Below are 23215 nucleotides of genomic sequence, written 5' to 3' on the forward strand. Positions count from 1 at the left end.
ATGTATTTGGGGATTGCTGGTTGTTCCCTGCCCCTCCCAATTAAGAAAGGACTAATGAATTTACTATAGCAGTCATTCTTCTAGCCTGTAGCAATAATTCCAACTGTATGCTTTAGTGGAAAGAGTCACATTAAAGTTTAAAACATTTAAAAAACAAATGTTCCTGGGGCACCTGGGTGGCTCAGTTGTTAAGCGTCTGCCTTCGGCTCAGGTCATGATCCCAGGGTCCTGGGATCGAGCCTCACATCGGGCTCCCTGCTCGGCAGGAAGCTTGCTTCTCCCTCTCCCACTCCCCCTGCTCGTGTTCCCGCTCTCTCTGTCAAATAAATAAATGAAATCTTAAAAAAAAGTGTTCCCATTTCTCTTCTAAATTAGAATGCAATTGGGATACTACCTTGTTAAGGATGTTTTGTCAGAGAGTAAGTGTATGGAGTTCTTTCAAAAACGAATAGTAGAAAGGATGGGCTGTCATTAATGCATTTACCTTTTGTAGCGCTCTGCCTAGCGATAGCTAGTTCTCTAAAATGAGCTATATTTATCCACCAGTATTTTGATGATTTGGCTAAGCTACTAATTAGGCTTATCAATCCTGAAAATTCTCTGGATATGACTCGTCTTTGTGGCGATTTTAAGATGTAATCAAAATCTATTTCTAATTATTATTCATTAAATATTGCAGATTAGGTGACATTTTTTAATTAGACAAAATCAGTGATGGTACCTGCCAGAACCAAATCTCTGAGAACACACATACTGTAGTGATAGGTGCCATGGGAAAAAATGCTTAGATAGATAAACTGACAGGTAGGGGGAAAGGCAACAGAAAGTTTCAACAGGAATTAGAAGCCCTGCTTGGTTGTCAAGTCCTACTGTGTGGGCTCATAAGAACTAGAATAGCCGGTGGTGCACAAGGAAGGGGTAACAGGGTGGGCAGTGTGGTGCCTTTTCTGTAGTATGTCACAGTATCCAGGATAAGTCTCTACCGAAGCACTAGTGTGGTTAAATGCAAAGAACACTAAAGATATGAAATGCATCTTTCCTGTGTGGCACTCCAAGTACATTCAATTAATCCCCAAATTGAATAAAGACTACAATTTTATGGGTTATGCAATAACTACTACTGGCACACCTGACTAGTCATCTGGAAAAAATAAAGCTGATTCCATACCTTCTACCTTATAACTGAATCTAGTCCAGAGAGCTCGCAATTGTAAACAGCCACACCAAAAACACAAACAAGCAGACAGAGAAACCAAAGCCATGAAAATTCTCAATGGGAATTTATAAACATCTTTTAAATCAAGGCCATTCTGAAAATGAAAGAAAACCTGTAAGCCTAATATAAAATAAATTTCTGTATGCCAAAAAAATAAAATAAAATTATATGAGCACTGGGTGTTATACGCAACTAATGAATCATTGAACACTACATCAAAAATTAATGATATACTATACAGTGGCTAACTGAACATAATAAAAAAATAAAAATAAATAAATAAAATGAAAACTGAAAATAAACAAATAAATAAAATTCAAATGACAAATGAAGAAAATTTTTCAATTGTTACTTATAGGCAAAGAGCATATTTCCTTAATAAATAAAGGGTTATTATGATTGAGAAACTGTTAAGAAAAAAAAAACCTTTAGAAAAAGTAAGCAAAGCACAAGAAGTGACAATCCACAGAAAAGGAAATGCCAATGACTCAACCATAAGGACAGATTTTTTTTCTTCACTCATAAAAAGAGAAACACATAATAATACTTTTATTTATAATGATATTTTCTGTAACAATATTTGTAAGGATATCATCTATAATGATATTTAATTACAGGATTGGCAAAGATCTAAGAATTTGATAATGACCCGTTATCAAGGAGGAAAACGCTCTCCTGCATCATTGGTGACATGTAAATTAAATGATTTCTACAGACAGCAGTGTCTGTCAAAATTAAAATACCCAGAAATTCTACTCATAGGTATTCACCTTATTTTCCCTCATATGCAAAATGATTAGAAACAACATAAATATCCAGCAATGGGCTTAAATAAATTAGGATATAGGCACATAATAAGATACTATGCAGCCAATGAGAGGGGTAGGATATTCACGCATATATTTGTATTCATCCATTTATTTTATTCATGCAATAAATACTTATTGAGTACCTACTGAGCTCTAGGCACTATCTCAGGCTCTAAAACTTTGTAACAGATAAGCTACTTGGTACTGCTTAGTTAAGCCACTTATTCTGCTTTGTGATTTCTGTACCTGTTATATTTACTCCAGTGTACTAAAAATTTACTGAGGTCAGGAAATACAGTTTGAGATTGTACTTCCCAAACAATTAAAATAATATGTTTCAGATAACGAGGGATCATTATAAATCCAATGAATCAATGAATATGTGAAAAATATTATAAGATTTTGACCTATCTTGTAACTTATTCAGATTTAACTTTAAAAAGCAATAATGATGTTTTTAAAAACCAGAATTACAGGAGTACATTGTGTCAAACTCATCTTACAATCAACTACAACCTCCTAGGTAGATTAAAACAGATTTGTTTGTTTAATAGACACTGAATTTCTCTCCTCAAAGGGTTACTATTTTCTACATGTTCAAATTTTTTGGGAACAATTGGCTTGAAGATTGATGTTCATTATTCAAACCATTTGTAGAAGATATTTTACAGAATTTCCACTTGGAAAAAAGATTCTGTTGCCAACAAAGTACCCAACATTAATCCCCCCAAATCATTTGAAGATTATGAAACACATGGAGCAAAATTCTTTTTTAAGTGAAAGAATATGGAAGTAATTTTTGGATGCTTTTTCTCAAACTACTTCTAACATGTGCTATTGTGTTTTATATAAAAGAGTAAACTGAGGAACAGGAACTGACCAAGAGCATTTAAAACTTTACATGGTCTTAATGGCCCTACCATTTCTCAAATCTCAGTGAACATCATGGTGTGCATTTATTGCAGCGGTTCCCATCCTTACTTGTTCCCAAACCAGCCTTAACTCACCTCATTGAGGGTAGAGAATGATAGACATGTGTATGCCTTACATTCCAGCTAGGCACCCCCGCAGGGAATGATATTACTGGGAATTCGCATTTATTACCACTGAAGACCCTGTATCTTCCTATCAATTTCAAATTTGACATAACTCGGGAGAAAGTGTAGCAATGGAGGTAACTATCGGTAATTTCTGCAGATACAAATCATTCAAAAGCACCTCAGCTTTTAGAAGCTTAGGAAGTTTGTTGGGATAAACCTAACACAATACCCATGGTACATTCACAGTTGATCACGGCTTCAGTTGTACTGAAGCCTTGTACTGTACTACCTTCGATAGTAGCTGATAAAAATTTCTGGAGTATTCATCAAGGAAAAAGAGACAAATGATAGGAAGCACTCTTTTTCTATAAGGACTTCCCCCAGAAGCCTTACTAACTTAATTCACTATCTCCTTACCTACTTTTTAAGTTATCTGAAAACTGTATGAATTCATTTCATGTACAGCTTAAATTAGCATCTTGATCCATATTTTGTATCTTAAAGGCATCAAACAGATAATGTTTGTTTAAACCGATCTGTGATAGTAGAGCATCACAAATGCCTGCAAGCCTGTCAGTTTAGAAGGTGCTGGCTCTGTCCCCACCTGCCTGTGTGACCTTGGGCAAACTGCTTAACCTTGCCAACCTCATATCCCCAATGTAAAATAGGGTAAGAATTGTGTCCACATCATGAAGTTTACCACACTGTCCTATACTCAATAAATACTCACTGCTCTCAGGAATGTGAGCACTAAGGAAGTGCTCTTGCTTTTTACTATATTTTGGGGGTTTTTTGTTGTTTTATTAAGATTTTATTTATTTGAGAAGGAGGGAGAACAAAGAAACTGAGGGAGAGGGAGAAGCAGACCTCCCACTGAGCAGGGAGCCCAATGTGGGGCTCGATCCCAGGACTCTGGGATCAGGACCTGAGCTGAAGGCAGACACTTAACCGATTGAGCCACCCAGGCACCCACCTTTTACTACCTTTTGTATCTAATGTACAAACCACAAAGAGAATTAGAATTAAGAATTTTTGGTGATAGATGAGTTGAGCTTATGCAGTTGAGAGCACTTTACAAATTGTAACATGTTATGTAAATGTAACTGTACAGAAGGTCCCTGAGTTACAGTGGTTTGACTTAACAATTTTTTGACTTTACAGTGGTGCAAAAGTGAAACACATTTGGTAGAAAATCGTACTTTGATTTTTGAATTTTGATCTTTTCCCTTTTCCCAAGCTAGTGATGTGCAGTAGGATCCTCCCCCAGGATGCCAGACAGTGGCAGCCAGCTGCAGCTCCCAGGCAGCCCTATGACCAGGAGGGTTCTGCGCCTGTACGTGAATACCTCAATTCGACACTTTATTAAAGAATAAAGGCTTTGTGTTAGATGATTTCTGCCTAAATGTAGGCTAATGTAAGTGTTCCGAGCACGTTCAACAAAGGGTAGGCTAAGCTATGGTGTTTGATAGGTTCGGGGTATTAAATGCGTTTTTCGACTTAGCTATTTTCAAGTTAGGAGGCGTTTGTAGGGATGCAACCCCATTGTAAGTTGAGGAAGATCTGTAATAGATATTTGCATTTACAGGAATGTGTTGAGCAATTTGTGAATGCCCTGAACATTTGCTTTGTGTTCTCTTGACTTTGTTCTCTTGACTTTTGCTTAAATATGTAACCTCTTTGGGGCGCCTGGGTGGCTCAGTCGTTAAGTGTCTGTCTTCGGCTCAGGTCATGACCCTGGATCATGGGATCAGGTCATGGTCCTGGGATCGAGCCCCACATCGGGCTCCCTGCTCTCGGCGGGAAGCCTGCTTCTCCCTCTCCCACTCCCCCTGCTGGTGTTCCTTCTCTCGCTGTGTCTCTTTCTGTCAAATAAATAAATAAAATCTTTAAAAAAATATGTAGCTCTTTGTTCTCTCCAATATTATAAATTCTTACGTATTTGAATTCTGTTAAATAGTAGCACCTCTTTGTATTCTTAAAGAGTTGTTGAAACACAAAAATGTTTTTGCACCTGAGTTGTAAAACTTCAGATTAATCCCCACTCAGCAAGCCAAACTGCCAAGTTCTAGTTTATACGTTAGGGCTTCCTAGGGTAGGACTTCTCAGGTAACGCAGTACAGCATAAACTTTATACTCAGAGACATTTGGACTTTAAACCCAACTCAACTACTTATTAATTGGACAAGTACTTAACATTTCTGAGCCTAAATTTCACTATCTGCAAAATTCCTAGCCTGTGGATTACGGTCAGTCAACACTCATTAACCTGCGTAGTCAGTGTCAGACACTTCCAGGCCCTACCAGTTAGTGAATAAGGCAAAGTCCCTGCTTTTGTAGTTTACATTCTAATGGGAGAAGCAGACAACAAGAAGGAAAAATAAATAAATAGACAAACAAGATGCTTTCAAATAGTGCTATGTGCTAGGAGGGAAAAAAAATAGGATAAGGAGCAGGAAGAAGCTGGGACACTGTATATGGGATGTTCTGGAACATTTCACTGAACACTTCTATTTTGAGCATGTAACAATTGGGGGGAAGAGGATCCAGAGAGAGGAAACAGCACACACAAATGCCCTGAGATGAGAAAAAAATCTGGTGTAGATTAGAAACAGGAGGAGGGCCAGTGTGGGTGGGGCAGCAGAGGTGGGAGAGGACGAGTGAAGGAAAAGTTAGAAAAAGAAGAGGCTCAGATGCAGTCCCTATCAAAATACCATCAACTTTTTTCAAAGAAATGGAACAAAATTTGTATGGAACCTGAAAAGACCCCGAATAGCCAGAGGAATGTTGAAAAAGAAAACCAAAGCTGGTGGCATCACAATTCCAGACTTCCAGCTCTATTACAAAGCTGTCATCATCAAGACAGCATGGTACTGGCACAAAAACAGACACATAGATCAACGGAACAGAATAGAGAGCCCAGAAATGGACCCTCCACTCTATGGTCAACTCATCTTCGACAAAGCAGGAAAGAATGTCCAATGGAAAAAAGATAGTCTCTTCAACAAATGGTATTGGGAAAATTGGACAGCCACATGCAGAAGAATGAAACTGGACCATTTCCTTACACCACACAGAAAAATACACTCAAAATGGATGAAAGACCTAAATGTGAGACAGGACTCCATCAAAATCCTAGAGGAGAACACAGGCAGCAACCTCTTCGACAACCTCAGCTGCAGCACTCTTCCTAGAAACATCGCCAAAGGCAAGGGAAGCAAGGGCAAAAATGAACTATTGGGACTTCATCAAGATAAATAGCCTTTGCACAGCAAAGGAAACAGTCAACAAAACCAAAAGACAACCGACAGAATGAGAGAAGATATTTGCAAATGACATATCAGATAAAGGGCTAGTATTCAAAATCTATAAAGAACTTATCGAACTCAACACCCAAAGAATAAATAATCCAATCAAGAAATGAGCAGAAGATATGAACAGACATTTTTGCAAAGACATCCAGATGGCCATCAGACACGTGAAAAAGTGCTCCCCATTGCTCGGCATCAGGGAAATCCAAATCAAAACCTCAATGAGATACCACCTCACACCAGTCAGAATGGCTACAGTTAACAAGTCAGGAAATGACAGATGTTGGTGAGGATGCGGAGAAAGGGGAACCCTCCTACACTGTTGGTGGGGATGCAAGCTGGTGCAGCCACTCTGGAAAACAGTATGGAGGTTCCTCAAAAAGTTGAAAGTAGAGCTACTGTATGACCCAGCAATTGCACTATGGGTATTTACTGCAAAGATACAAATGTAGTGATCTGAAGGGGTACTTGTACCCCAATGTTTATAGCAGCAATGTCCACAATAGCTAAACTATGGAAAGAGCCAAGACGTCCATCAACAGATAAATGGATAAAGAAGACGGAATATTATGCAGCCATCAAAAAAAAAACAGAAAACAAAATCTTGCCATTTGCAACAACATAGATGGAACTAGAGAGTATTATGCTAAGCAAAATAAGTCAATCAGAGAAAGACATGTAGAAGATCATATGAATGATCTTACTGATATGAGGAATTCTTAATCTCAGGAAACAAACTGAGGGTTGCTGGAGTGGGGGGGTGGTAGGGATGGGGTGGCTGGGTGATAGACATTGGGGAGGGTATGTGCTATGGTGAGCGCTGTGAATTGTGTAAGACTGTTGAATCACAGACCTGTACCTCTGAAACAAATAATACATTATATGTTTTAAAGAAAAGAAGAAGAAGATAGCAGGAAGGGAAAAATGAAGGGGGGGAAATCGGAGGGGGAGATGAACCATGAGACACAATGGACTCTGAGAAACAAACTGAGGGTTCTAGAGGGGAGGGGGGTGGTGGGATGGGTTAGCCTGGTGATGGGTATTAAAGAGGGTACGTACTGAATGGAGCACTGGGTGTTATATGCAAACAATGAATCATGGAACACTACATCCAAAAAAAATAAATAAATAAAAGAAGAGGCTCAGATGATCAAGGACATTCTAAGCCATGGTAAGGAATACAAATTTCAAGTGCAATGGACAGTAGGTGAGTGATATGATTTGATGTACATTTTAAGATCATTCTAACTGCTATGTAGGGAATGGATGCTAGCAAGACAGGAGTGGGGGTGGGGAGTTCAGTAAGAAAATGCTTCTGTAATCCATGTCACATGATGGTGAACTTGGACAAGGGTGTCACACAAGATAAAGAAAAAGATATATTTTGGAAGTGAAGTCAGTAGAACCTGCTCTTGTGTTTAATGGGAGTGAACAAAAGAGAACAATCAAATGTGATCAGTATGGTTTTCAAAGATTACTAACTGTAAAATAGTTATTCTTTAGAGTGGGACAAAAATCTGCCTCTCGCAGCTACTCTATATTAGTTTTAACCTTATCCCTGTAAAAGAAGTCCATGATCACCTTCAAACGTTGAAAGATTCTTATGTTTTCCCTCAGACGTCTCTCCTTTGCCTAAATATTTCAAGTGTTTTCAATCGCTATTCAAGTAAGGTGGGTTTAGATCACTTTACTACTGTGGATGCTCACTTCTGAATGCCTCTTATGTTCATTATGTTTGTCTATGCACAGCAATTCATGAACGAGCAAAAAAAGAGGTGGTCTAACTATCACAAAGTGGGATTTGCTTTTCACATTCTTCATCCTAGACAATTGCTTTTTATTCACGTCTCTGTGATTCATAATCACTGTCCCTCAAAGTCTAATAGGGGAAATAAGATGAGGACTTGGGATGGGATACAATATGATCAAAGGAAGACTGTAAGAAAAGTACAAGTGGTCAAATGGGGCCAAGTTCAGCTCCAGATATGGGAGTTAAGAAGGGCTTTCATGGAGGAATTTGAATAAAAATTTCAAATAATGGGAAAGATGCTGACAGGTGGCAGTGGTGGAAACTGGAGAGAGAAAGGAAAAGAACAAGACAGAGAATGAGAAAGAACGAAACAGATAATGAGAAAGTAAGGTACAGCGTGAGCAAGGCATGGGGCATCATATCCATCCACAGTCACATGAGGTATACGGGAACCAGCGAGCAAGAAGGTCGGAAAGGTAAGGTAGGGCTGTGCTGTAGGGGCCATGAATGTGACAATGAGAAATCCATCCTCAAGAGTTTGTTAGACAAAGGGACAGGGCTGAAGGCTGGGGGCTTCCAGGAGGTTACTCTGGTAGCAGATTTCTTTAGGTGAAGAAAGACAGGAGGAGAGAACACTGAATAATTCCCACAGGGGTCCAGGAAGGAAGTGATGAGGGGTTAAACAAGGCCTTTATGGAGGGGAAGGAAGGAGAGGTACAAATGCAGAGGGATAATGGTGGGGATAAAATTTCCAGAGCTTCCTAACTGCTCAAGTGGAAAGAACAAACCGGGAAGAGAAAGAAAACGTGCCTTCTCACAAAGATAAAACTGAAATTTTACACAAAAGCATCATTCTTCCAAACCTACCTTGAATACAGACTTGGATATAATTTTTTACTTCCTATCTATCACCCATGTCTTTAAAGCATAATAAAAAGTTACTAAACTATCCTGCTAAATCATAAGGTTTGGGCCAGTAGAGGATTGGAAGGAAATGACATCTTATAACGGAAATAAAAGATATATTTAGACTAATATAGTGTCAGTGACTATTTTAAATCCCAAAGCACAAGAAACAGCACTAAAGTGGGAAGTCAGGTGGAAAGCACAGCATGGGGTCTCCCCTGTGGCTGAAAGTTCTTCATCGCAATTTTTAAATGTTTTGAACAGGATGCCCTCTATGCTCTGTGGAGGGCCAAGTGGTGTTCCCCCCACCAGTGCATTTGCTAAATACTGAGAGAGCAAGAGGGGGGAGGACGAGATGAGCAAGAAGGAAAAGAAGGAGGTGGACGAGGGGGAGGACAGGGAGAGAAAGGAGGCAGAAGACGGGAGGCTGCCTTAAGATGTTAAAATACAGAAATGTACTTGGCAGCTAGGACAATGTATTCCTACGTAGAGGAAAAAAAGAGAAAGAACATCATCTTATTTCTTTGTTTTCCCTTGGGATTTTATCTTTTAACGGTTAGTCTATTTCCCAGATGACTTCACCCAAATAGAAATGCTGTTAGTACTCTTTCATTATAGCTTAAAAAGTATATTATTAAAATACACTAAAGCATGAACAACAGAACCAGATTCACCTCTAATTTCACCACTCGGAGATAATCAATGTTAATATTTCACTTATATCCTTCTGGACATTTTGTTATGTGTATCTTTTTAAAGTAAGAATTAGCTTCTCTTTTGTGTCCTTCTTTATTTTTGACACGATACCTATGTGGCCCCTTCCTTTATTTCTCCCCTTCTTGAAAGCTTCAGTCCTAAAGTCTGTAGGAGGAGCAGAGCAAAGTTAAGCGTCAGCCCTGGGCAAGAAGTGCACATGAGGATGAGGTGATCCAGAGCTTCTGAGTCCAAAAAGAAGTGGAAGGTGCCTGCATAGGAGGCTGCCCACAGTGGAGAATCAGAACTTGACAGGGTGAGGAGCACGTCAGCTGCTGGGGGGACAGCCTGGCACAGGGTACCAACGGTGATGTGGGGATGCATGTGGAGTGAGCCAGCAGAGTCAGAGGCCACAGCCGTGGAAAGAAGAGCCCTCAGCAGCCTGAAGGAACCTATGGGAGGTAAGGAGGATGCCTTCACAGAGGGGCACACTGCCAAGGGACACATCCTGGTGGGGTCTGGTCCCGCATGTGGTACCTAAGCCCAAGTGGGCAGTGAGGAGGGAAGATGTGTGTGGAGGAGGGTTCCCAGGCAGGTTGAAGCATTAAATTTATCAGGTATTCGAGGAGAGCCAGCATCTTCACAAAAGGAACTTTTTAAATCCAGTAAGAGTAAAGCTCTTCCTTTATTAAACATTTTTATAGCCCTCAAAATAGTATTGTAACATTCTTCTCTCATGTTTTTGTTAACTTTTCTCTTAAGAATTTATTATTTTTTATTATTATTGTGAATAATGAGTTTTACACACTGTTTCTTTTTGTTACATAGGATATCTATCCAGTTTAATACTTATTTATAATTAATCACTGAGATGAATTCAGTTTCTTAGTTCTAAAATTTTTAAATTGATCCTCTTAGGTTATCTTAGGTTATTTATTCAAATTAAAGTTGAGCAGTCATTAAATCTTGTTAATATACAGTCACTTACATCAAATTGCAGATGGGGGAAAGACAAAAAAAATTTTAAATGGCCATTAATTAGTTAAATCATTGATTCATTTATCAAATATTTACTGAGCATATACTGTAGCCCTAGCCAAGCTACCTAATCTGGATAATTCTGTTTTTCTCAACTGTACAATATAAATTATCAAAGAACCTATCCAAGCATTAAATGAGACAAATCAAGCAAATTGCTTAGCAATGCACATGGCAAGTGCTCAGTAAATGTCAGCGGTGATAACAAACACTATAAACTGCCCTTCCCGGTGCTGTATTAGTTGAGAGAATGGTCAAGCTCCTCTGTTTGCTTTTTTAAGCCCAGTATTTATTTCCCTGCCTCCCCTCCAACATCTGGAGTATGGCCCTAATTAACCTGAAAGAAAGGATTTTTCAGAGGGGCGCCTGGGTGGCTCAGTCAGTTAAACATTTGCCTTTGGCTCAGGTCATGATCTCAGGGTCCTGGGATCGAGCCCCACATCGAGCCCTGCGTCGAGCCCCACACTGAGCCCCACGCAGGGAGCCCACTTCTCCCTCTCCTTCTCGTGCTCCCCCTGCTTGTGCTTTCTCTTGAATAAATAAATAAATAAGAATCCTTTGCAAGGAAGGAAGGAAGGAAGGATGTAAGGAAGGAAGGAAGGGAGTAGGAAGGAAAGAGGAACATATGAGAAACTCCCTCTAAAATCTACTAACCTTCCCTTAGCTGTAATCCCCTTGCCTTCCATTTCATTTGTAATTTCTGAAGGTTTCTATATACAATAGGCCCTTAGTAAATACTGATGGATTTCAGACCAAACTGGAGAATGAAAAAACCCTAAAAAGGTCCCCCTGCCCTCTGAAGGTGTTAGTATGTCAGGCTACTTAATGGACAAGACACTTCCATAACGAAATCTGAGACGACAACGAAACTAAACTCATCCCTGTAAAATCTTACCGAGCTGTTAAAGTGTCATGTGCAATATTACAATTAGAAATACAATTAAGAATAAATAAATAAATTTTAAAATTTTGAAAAAAGAAATACAAGAATCATCTTCCCCTCCCACAAAGTATGCCACAATGTTCAGAACTGTTTGCCGGTCATTGCTCTTCAGCTTTGGAGAAACCGTACCTGCTTTTTCTTATTAAGTTGTAAACTGGAAAGCCACTTGTATTGGCTACTAGCCAAAAGTCCAGTTTCTTTCACAAAATGTAAAAGTAAGTAAAACCCGACATTCTGACTTACCCACTTCAGCCAAAGTTCTGATACAAGACTCCACGGAGGATTTCTGTGCGGGATTTGGCCAGGTACAATTGTAAATTCTGAAGGCAGATTGCAGCAGCTGAATAAAAACTGGCTGATGTGTCTGAAAACAGAAAGTATGCAAATAGGCCATTAAAGCCATTAACTCTCCTAACATGGCATCTGTGCATTATCAAAAAGGCTCATCAAAATAAAACACAATCCAGTCTTTTTTGAGCATCAGTGCCACTGACAGAATCTCATTCAACAAATATTTATTATGTACCCACTTCGTGACAGGCACCATGCCAGACACTATAGAAAATCAATTATTTGCATTTTAACTATATACTTAATCAGAAAAAATTTGGCATTTCTTGAAGCCAATGACATGCGTTTAAATATTTTTTTAATATCTCTGGTGTGTTTCCAAGTATAAGTAGAGCAGGTGTTCTAAGTTTGTTTGTTTGACTGACTGTATGTTTTGGTTTCATATGATGTGCAAGGACAGGAGACAACAATTTTGACCTACAGAAACAATTTCATAGGGTTCTAATAATTTAAAAGTTTTCCCTAAAGAAAGTACAATTCAAAATGATATTTTTATAAGGGTAATACATGATCACTATAGAATTTTGGGGAACCACAGAAATGAAAATCACCAATAATCCTACCATGTAGAGATAATCAGTATGAACATTTTGAAGATATTTCCCTCCTGAGTTTATCTATGTATATAGGCACATATGTTCTTTACACATACAGATTTGGATGATACTCTAATGCAATTCTGGGGACCGTTTCACTTAATATTACTTCACAATCATTTTCCTTAGTCATACATATTTCTTTTAAAACATGATTTCCATTTGCTATGTAATAAGCCATCCTACAGACACACCATAATTTATTTAGCTATTCTATTTGTGGTCATTTAAGGTCGATGCCAATTTTTAAGTATTATAAATACTCGAACGAAAATCTTAGTATATAAATTCCTTCTAATTCCAGACTAATTCTTAGTATATAAATTCCTGCTAATTACTAAGGTGGAATTTATTGAGTCAAAACGCATATCCTTTGAAAGAATCATTTATTGCAACACTTGGCAAACAGCCAGTATACTGATATGAACGTTTCTGTTATGCTTGGAGGGAGAACAGGAATAATTCAATTTGAAGATGGGGCCTCTTTACTTAAAATAAAGCTTGGTAAACTCAGAAACGGCATAATAGTAAATAATATGAGAGAAAAGTGACCTTCAGTGGTGTAGGAAATGACTTCCTGACCAGATTAAAGTTTTTTCCTACTCAGTGTGACAGAGTGCTCCTGTGTTTGTTTACGTTACCTGGAGGCTGGTACTGTTGTCTGAAAAGGGGGAATTAAAGAAGCCGCTCACAATGTTCATTATTGACTCAGTGACACACTTCTCCAAGAAGGTGTCTGCATGTTTCCGGTCTGTGGTTGTGTTGCAAACCTGGAGAGAAAAATTGAACAACTCAATACATTCTACCACATCTTTGAATTCTAACTCAGTACTGAAACCTTGTAAAAACTGCTCTGAAATTATTATTTATAACATTTCTTCTGCTTTTGAAAGTTGCTTTGAATAGACACATTTCTGCCAAACATCTATTAAAATTTTATCCTTCTGCCATAGTTTGGTTGTCATTTCATCCTTGGAAGAATTCTTTCACAAATGCCCCCAGTCCCTTCCTCCTACTCTGCTTCTCCCTACTCTTGCACACCAACCTTCTCCCTCTGTTCTCAAACATGGCTTTGCTGGAAAACGCCCTTCCACCTTCCACTCAAGGTGAGGAAATCAAAGAGGAACAGTCATTATAAGAAAGTGGTAAATGTGATTAATGGTGGTTTATATCTCTACATATTTTCACTTATAAAACCTGGCCCAAATTGGAGGATGCAAACAGAAAATATTTGGCAAGGGAGGTAGAAAGCTACAAGAAGATAAAACTTTTTCCAACACTTCAGACCTTTTCATCCATAGCATAGATGCTCCGGGAAGCACCGAAGTGTGCCTTTGCATGCTTCCTTCCCTGAGTAGGGCTGAGCAAGAAGGGACAATACTAGCACTAAGGATAAACCAGAAAAGAATACAGGCCTGGTTTCTGCCCTGTTTTTTTATATGATTAAATGAGGCAGAAATTGGTCATTTTGTGAAACAAACCACAAATTTCCAAATATGTCAGGGTAGACAAATTGCAAAGCTAAGATACATGATTAAAAACAAATGAAAAAAAGCTGGGTAATAAAAAGAACCATGAAGATAAAAAGAAGAAGAAAAAAGTGGAAGGGAAAAGCATGGGGTGTGAGAAAACCCCAAAAAACTGGGGCAGAGTAACAACGTTTAAATATTCACAGTGATGGTGGGGAAATATGGTGGCCAGATGTTCCAGATGTTCGTAGACAATCCAAATTTCTACATCATTTCTTTTTCTTTTCAGGAAGGTGATTCATCAAAAAGAATAAGTAACTATAATTTAATTTGATATTGCTTTAAAAACCTTTCACACAAATAAGTTCACAAAAGAGAAAAATTCCCTTCTCAAATGTGTGTCCCAATGTTTTGGTTGGGGAAATAACAGTATTTGCCAAATACAGGTAAAAGAAAGAGTACGGGGATTGCTTTGCTTTGCTCCTAAATCACTTCCCATCAGGGCTCTTCATTTTTTCCTCGTCTATTAAGTGACACCTCCCTGACAGGGTTGTATGAGAACTAATCTCACAGTTATTGCAGGGAACAGTGCAATTAAAGGAAATAAATGATGTCAAATTATGCAATCTTTTAGCCAGCATTCAAGCAGGTAACATAATGCCTGGCATATACAACATGTTCAATTAATGTTTGGGACATGAATGAATCAATTCATTTTAAAAAAATGAAAGAATAAGAAAGAACAGAAGGACTCTTATATTGTTTCACGTTCACTCTGGGTTAGGCTATATTTGTGGAACAACGGGACTAAAACTGAGTGTGGTCCCAGCACTAATATAAAATTAGTTTTCCCATGATAGATATGACATAGGATTTATTTCGTTTAGTATTTTTCCAGCACTGGCTTTGATACTGAAATTTTCTGATTCACAGGATAAAAATATGTTAAAGTTGAAGAGGTAGCCGACCAAATCTACCATAACGAGCCCGAATAAGCTTCTTCCTCATCCAGTGACATTTCACACAACTGGGGTGGGGGGGGGGGCTCTGCCGAGCTATTGCAGTACCACACTGAATTACCTGCAACTGGACATTTGCTAAAGAACCACTCAGAAATTTGCTTTTGTCATTGGATTAGTAAAAGTAATCTATCTCTAGATAAAGACTTTCCTCAAAATCCTGGGTTTACAAAGCAATGTGGAACCTATTCCTCAATACATTTGAACAAGAAATTTTAACAATTTTTCAAGATATTTTTTCTGCCCCATATGAATGATAATATTTTTGTACCTCCAGAAACTTGCATCCTACATTGCAGTATCATGGATAGGCAAGAGATGTAAGAAGCCACTTTACTTATTAAAATCTTTTAAAACTTTCCAGGAAAAAAAAAGAACACCCCAAAATAACAATATTTCTTTATCCATTCTGTCTTTCATTTATTTTTACTGCCTCGTTCCAATAAAGATTGGAAATGATTCAAAAAAATGATACCCCATGAAATTAACTTTGATGTGTAATACATGTATTTTCAAAATTTCAACCTATTTGCACATATTATTCACATACCATTATTTCCTACAAAGCATGCCCTGTGTGATTCCCTAAACACTTATTTTAAAAGGCTATGTGATGAGCACTGGGTGTTATATGCAACTAATGAATCGTTGAACAGTACATCAAAAACTAATGATGTACTATATGTTGGCTAATTGAACATAATAAAGATAAAGTTGGAACTTTGAGCAATTGCAAAAACTAAAAATAAATAAAAATAAAAGGTAATATTTATTCCATCATGCCAATGCACCATCATGCTTTAAATCCATTTTTGGAATAAATTGAGGATACATAACCAAAAACATAAATCATTTTCTTATTTTCCTAGTTATTTCCTTCTTGCTAGTCTTTTATGTGATTTCCCTATTTTTTTTTTGCAACTATAACGAATTGTGCAAAATTCTTATATTTACTTTCAGATTTTTGGTGTATATTCTACCAAAAGAGGAATCACCAGATGAGGATATAGAGACAGTTTTGTACTGTTGCTGGGCTGATCCTCTAAAATAACAAATGTACAATGTTATCAACAACCTATGTGTAGATACACAGGATGGTCCCTCATTATTTCCAACTAGCTCTTGTTTTCAGGCTCCGGTTGGGATCAGCTGATGTGAGGCACTGGCAGAACAGAGTAGGAGAGATAGAATTCAGGGACCTACTGGACCTCTGCTTCCAACTCCATCTTCTTCCCCTCACAGAGGTTTTGGCAGTGTCTGAATCTCTGGGGGCAGCCCCCACTGAGCCCTTCAGCAGTGTCCCCAGTAACAATGGCACTGTCTTCACCCCTTCATGCCTGGGTGCAAACAGCTTTGCAGTGTCCCCAATTCCAGGGTGCTCCCCTGTGCCTTCTTGGTCCCTTTCACACTGCCCACACCTCCTGGAGGATGCCATCTGGTTCCCGCAGAAACTGACTGTTCCCACCTGTAAATTATCATTATTTTCACCCATTTAATGATACCTAAAATTTATTTTGTGTTTCTGACATTACTAATGAGGGTTGGCACTTTCCACGTAATCACTTCATGCCAATATTTTGTCATGTACGGATGACTGAAAATCCTCTAACCACTTTAAGTGAGACCTGGATAATGACTGACATATGACATAGCATTTTAACATATTTTTCATAAGTTCTTTTGGATTATCATTTCACATACATTTTTCACATTCTGATTTTTTTATTTAGAATGTTATTTCATTACATTTCATTGTGTCAAATAATTCTTAGCATTCAGGCACTATTTTTTATTTAGATTGTTTCTACTTATTTAATATAAAGAAGAAAAAAAACCTCCCTTCCACAAAAGCAAAGGATATTCCACACATTTTGTTCTAGTTTTTTTTGGAGTCCTCCTCTATCCCTGTACGCATCATGACTCCCATTTAACTCTTTACACTATCTGGGAGTTTGCTGCTGTAGTGACCTGATTTTTGGATTCTGATCAATTTTTTCTGGTATTGATATCCATCCAACTGTCCTCCAAACATTTACTGAACAGTGATTTCTTGTCTCACCCTTAGGTTGCTTGAGGTCTGTCTTATATCACTAATTACTATTTATATCTCTCTGGTATATTCCATGTATCATAATTTTTAAAATATTTTAAAATCTCTGTAAAATATTATAAAATATTAAAATAATCCCAAGCTCCACGTATCATTATTTTTCAAATTATTTGTTTAAATTATTATTATTTAAGTTAAAGCTAAATACTGGGGCATCCGGGTGGCCCCATTGGTTAAGCATCTGCCTTCAGCTCAGATCATGGTCCCAGGGTCCTGGGATTGAGCCCCGCATCGGGCTCCCTGCTCCGCGGGAAGCCTGCTTCTCCCTCTGCCTGCCACTCCCCCTGCTTGTGCTCTCTCTCTCTCTCTCTCTCTCAAATAAAATAAATAAAATCTTAAAAAAATAAATTAAAGCTAAATATTGGATTAGGAGTTAGGACAGTGAACCAAACAAAACAAAATCCCTACTCTTATATAAGAGTTTTTATTCTAATCAAGAAAGACACACAAAAGACAAATTAATAAATACATAATATCAGTGGAAAATAGAGCAAAGAGGATACTCTAGCGGAAAAATAAAGAAGGGCAGGCTGTACAGGGAGGAGGTGTATAGCTCGTTCTTATGCTACAGGAGGAGTGGGTACAGTGGAGGATTACTTTTACCTAACTTGCTTGGGGAACCTCTCTGGATAAGGCAACATTTTAACAAAAAACTGAAGGAAGTGAGGAAACAGCCCTGGAGGTTTCTGAGGAAAGAGCAAGTGAAACTCTGTCTCCACCAGTAGAATGTAAGTCCCTGACCTGGGAAACTAGTCTGACTTGCTCACCACTGCGCAGGCAGGACCTCAGCGCACAGTAGGTAGAAAACCATTTGCTGAAAAATAAATATGAAACAACATTTCTAGACATAATTATGCCTGACATTTCTCCCCTTGCATATATGATGTCCCTTCTCTCTTCCACTCTAAAGTCACCGCTACTCTTCCAAAATGACAGATGGGATTTAAAAAGTTATATGCTAGAGCAGCACTGCCCAATAGGACTTTCTGCAGTGATGGAAATCTGCATCAGTGATGTCCAGCACATGTGCTTACTGGGCACTTAAAAGGTGGCTGGTGCTACTGAGGAACTGGATTGTCCATCAGATTTAATTTTACCTAATTAAAATTTAAATTTAAATGTGGCAAGCTGCTACCCTGCAGGACAGGGGAGCTCTAGTGCCAGTAACATACTTTTGATCACACAGACCAAGGAATACAAATCCTAAGGATCGTTTTTATATTCCTTGTAGACAGTAGACATGTTCCTCTAAACAGCTGAGGTGATATCACATATTTATTTTAATTTGCATCCCTTCATTCATGAGGCCAAAACTTCCAAACATTTGCTTTTTAAACATCTCCTTTTTAGGTGAGTCATCGGTTCATACACTCAGTTGGCTTTCTTAGAATTCTAAACTCATTTTGTAAAAAGATAGTATTTTTCTTAATATCAATATATATTAATTGTAGGAACCCTGAAAAAATATAGAAAGGCACAAAATAGAAAACAAAAATTACCTTTAATACAAAAATCCAGATAAAACCATGGTTATCCTCCTAGAATCCTTTCTTCTAATCTTTGTGCTCTACCACGTATATTTTACGTAACTGAAATTATTCTAGATAACCAGTTTTGTCTTCTCCTTTTTATACTCATCACTCGACCATTAGTACTTCCCACATTATTAAAAATCCTCAAGAAATCTCAATGACTCTATAACATCAATCTTATAGATATATCATAATTTATTGAACTATTTCTCTATTATTAAATTTTGAATCTATTTCTTACTGTATATTATTATAACAGCATGTTGAACTTCTTTGACCATAAATCCTTGATATCATTTCTAATTATTTCCTGAGGACAGATTCGTGGAAAGTAAACTATTTGACACATTAAAAAGGTATGAAGGTTTCTTTTAATGTATTACCAAAATGCTTTTCAGAAAGACACCATGAATTTACAGTCTCATCAGCAAAGTATGCGAACCAACATTTAATATTATCTCTTTACTTTTATCTTTTTGTCCCTACAACTTTGATAATTAGAAACTGGATCTTATTCTTCTTTGTATTTTTAAAAAATTATTAACAGTTGACTATTTTTTTCAAGGGTTTGCTTGTATTTCCTCCTCTATAAGTCATGAATGCCTGGGTCTTGACCATTTCATTATTAGATTGTTAGGGCTTTTCTTATCTATCTATATATATAAATTCTTTTTTTTTCTTTTTCAAGCATTGGGCCTTTAAAGATTTATTTATTTATTTTAGAGGGTGGGGAGCAGAAGGAGAGGAAGAGAGAAACCCAAGCAGGCTCCACCACTCAGCACGGAGTCGGACATGAGGCTCGATTTTACAACCCTGAGATCATGACCTGAGCCAAAAGCAAGAGTCGGAAGCTCAACCGACCGAGCCACCCCGGCGTCCCAAGTTCTTTATGTAAAGATTATTTAAGCCTTTTTAGAAATGTTAGTAACTTTTTTCTATTTTGATTTTTTATTGCTATGTGTGATGTTTTATGTACTTAAATTTGAATTTTCAAAAAATGAAACGTCTATTATTTTCCTTAGCTATTCTCATTCACCACTTTTATGCTTAAAAAGAAACTTCTCATCCAAAGACAGATAAATATAGCCACCTATATTTCCATCCATTTTTATTGTGCCACATTTATCTCTAAAATCTTAATCTAATTGCAATTTACGCTATTATATGATTTAGGTTAGGAACTGAGTTCATTTCACCCCAAATAGCCAGTGTCCTCAAATGGCATTTTGATTTAGTTCAAATCAACAATTTTTGTTGAATGTCTATTCCATGTCAAGAATGTTCTATGTACCTGGGATTTATCGATGAATAAAATATATAAGAATCACTACCCTAATGGAGTTTATACTATCACTTTAATGTTACCAGGAGTAAGCAATCTACAGCCCATGGGGCAAATCTAGCTATAGCCACTCATTTACATATTGTCAATGGCTCCTTTCCCTTTAGTAACTGCTATGACCATAATAATAGTGGCCTGAAAAGCGAAAATATGAACTACCTTGCTTTCATGGAGAAAGTTTGCTCATCCCTGAAAATTACTAATCACTTCTTACTAATGGGTAATAATTTGTTTATGATATATTAGTATCTGCATATGTAAAAATCTGTTTATGCCTATTTATTTCATTCCATTGATATGTCCACTTAATTCGATGCTAAGACTACACTTACTTTGTTTTCAAATTGACTTCTTAAGTATTTTTCACTTCAGTGGACATTTATTTCACAAATACATATGGACTACCTACTATGTGTGAGACACTTCTAGGTCAGGTATGCAGCAATGAACCAAACAGACAAAATCCCTGCCCTCTGTTTCAGTAGGAACAAATACAAATGCATATAAAAATGTCACATGAGGATAAGTTCTGTGAAGAAAAATGAAGCAAGCGAAGGGGTAGGGGGCAGAAGGAAAAAGCTGCTACACACAGGGTGGTAAGTGAAGGCCTCTTTGAAGACTTTTAAGCAGGAACATGAAAGAAGTCTTGAGGATACCTGGAGGATCAGTGCATCCCAGGCAGATGCAAAAGTGCTTAGATGGGAGTGTGTGTGGCATATTTGAGGAGCAGCAAGGTGGTCATTAGATGGAACAGAGACCTGCTAGGGGAAATTAAGTGGATATGGAAAAGGGGAGGGGTGATCAGGGGAGAGGCCAAATCATGCAGATGTTTTACTTCAGGAGGAATTTAAGCAGAAGAGACCTGAGCCAACATTCTTCTTCTTCCTATTCTTTTGAATCATGATGGCTACTGTATAGATGAAGAATAGAGAATAGATGAAGAAGGGCGGCAAGTGTGAAAGCAGGGAAACAGGCTATGAGGCTACTGCAATGGTCCAGATGAGAGCTAATGGCAACTTGAAGCAGGTGGTAGTGATGGAAGTCTTCAGAAGTAGTCAGATTTTTAATATTTTAAGGCTAAACTTTGTAGAATTTGCTTAAGGAATGGATTTAAAGTGTAAGGAAACAAAGTTTATAGATAACACCAAGACATTTTGCTAGAATGCCTAGATTGAATAATGGAATTGTCATTTACTGAGATGCCAGAGACTTGAGAAGGAATTCATTTTTAGTGGGATATAGGAGTAAATGGGGAGCTTGAAGTTAGATAGCCAAATGGTGATGTCCTACAGGCAGTTAGATATGCGAGACTGGACATCGGGAGAAGGATCCAAGCTTCAATCAGTCTGGTATTAAAGACAGGAGAGTATTGAGATCAGCAAGCAAGTGATTGTAGACAGAGGGTAGTAAGTCAAAGGTTGAGTCTGGCACATTCCAATACTGAGAATCTAGAAAGATTTGGAGGAAAGAGCAAAGAAACGTAAGAAAGGGTGGGCAATGAGGAAGGAGGGAAGCAGAATGGAAATGATATCCTGGGGACCAAGTGAGAAGTGTTTCAGGAAGGAATTAATGAACTAAGACAAATGCTGTTAATGATTTAAAGAGCATGAAGTAGGATGCAGCATAGGGATCAACCAACCATCAATCAAGAATAGCCAAACAAGTATTCATTACATGTGGACACCACCACTATAACTTGGCCCGAAAAATAGAATTACAACTGAGGGAAAGGGGCCACACGAAGGATAAGGTTTATAGAGTACTTTATACTCTTCACTTGCCCTCAAGGCTAGCTAATATAAAAAGAACCCTTTAAAATAAGACATTTCAAAGGCTCATTCAACTTAAGAAAGTCAAGAAAACTCTAGAATCAAATCATCAACCAAAGATAATTGCAATTCCATCAAATTAAAGAACTTGGAAAGTGTGGCTCAAAGTACATATAAATTTTACCTTTACTCCTACTTCCAACCTATTTGGTAAGCTATGTAAAGGGAGAGAATGGCTCAATCAAGTGATCTATTTAAAAATAAAATACTCTGAGTTATCCAGCTAAGTAATGATTGATGGGGCAATGACATGACACTGCATTAGGTGCACCTCTAAATTATTTCTTGGTCTAATTTCATTCTGCCAATACATCGCTTAGAGTACCATTGGTCATTAGAGAAACTTGAAATTGATAGCAAAACTGGAAACTTCTTCAAAAGAAAAAATATAGTCTGGAGCTAACATTGACCACAGTCCACCCCCCATTCAGGTGCTTTCTAATAATGACTCAAATCCCTTGACTTTGAAACAACAATCAGTTACAAAGGCAAAAAAAGCATTTCTGCCCCACAAACACCAATTTTAGCCACAAGAAACACAGAGGAACAACTTTTCATGAGTCTAGTATCTTTGCTGCCTGCCTAAATCTGGTGTATTTACAGAACACGGATACTGTCTGTCAGGGAATCAGAATGGAATTAAGTGTGTGAAACCTAGCACCAGTTTATTAAAAACAGTCTTTCAGGAAGATTTTCTTTTATGGATCTTAGCAAGATAAAAGATGAGGTGTTACAAACAGGAATAAGAAAGATACTAATTAAGACTCTCCAGAGAGTTTTACCCAAGAGCAAACAAAAAAGAACCTGGTAGAAATGACTCCAGAGCAACATGAAGAGAAAGGTGGAAGGTGGTATGAATGCCACTACATATTAATATTTCTGTTGCCTTTTAAGTAATATTGTTCTCCAAACTTCTACTAAAATAATCATCTGCCTTGTGCTGGCCGGACCCCACCTGAAACACTGGTTCCATCCCAAATGTCATACTTTTACATTGATTGATTCACGAATGTTGAACATTTATCCCAGGGATAAATCGCACTTGGTTGTGTTGGACAATCCTTTTAACGTACTGTTGGATCCTATTAGCTAGGATTTTGTTGAGAATTTTGGCATCCATATTCATCAGGGATATTGGTCTGAAATACTCCTTTTTGATGGGGTCTTTGCCTGGTTTGGGGATCAAGGTAATGCTGGCCTCATAGAATGAGTCTGGAAGCTTTCCTTCTGTTTCTATTTTTTGAAACAGCTTCAGTAGAATAGG

The 23215-nt window shown here is 37.8% G+C and overlaps 1 protein-coding gene across 1 annotated transcript in view; it reads right to left on the reverse strand.

The window, feature by feature from the left end:
- ITPR2 (inositol 1,4,5-trisphosphate receptor type 2) overlaps window positions 1-23215 on the reverse strand; it is a 499992-nt gene that overhangs the window by 246206 nt on the left and 230571 nt on the right. The window contains exons 33-34 of the mRNA XM_028113213.2: window positions 13292-13420; window positions 11947-12067 (exon numbers count right to left, since the gene is read on the reverse strand). Coding sequence (XP_027969014.1) covers window positions 11947-12067; window positions 13292-13420 — 250 coding nt within the window. The remainder of the gene's footprint in view (window positions 1-11946; window positions 12068-13291; window positions 13421-23215) is intronic.

This window comes from Eumetopias jubatus, unplaced genomic scaffold (assembly GCF_037043125.1).
Source record: "Eumetopias jubatus isolate StellerSeaLion01/CBP00866 unplaced genomic scaffold, mEumJub1_p1.0 scaffold_8, whole genome shotgun sequence".
Classification (NCBI taxonomy): Eukaryota; Metazoa; Chordata; class Mammalia; order Carnivora; family Otariidae; genus Eumetopias; species Eumetopias jubatus.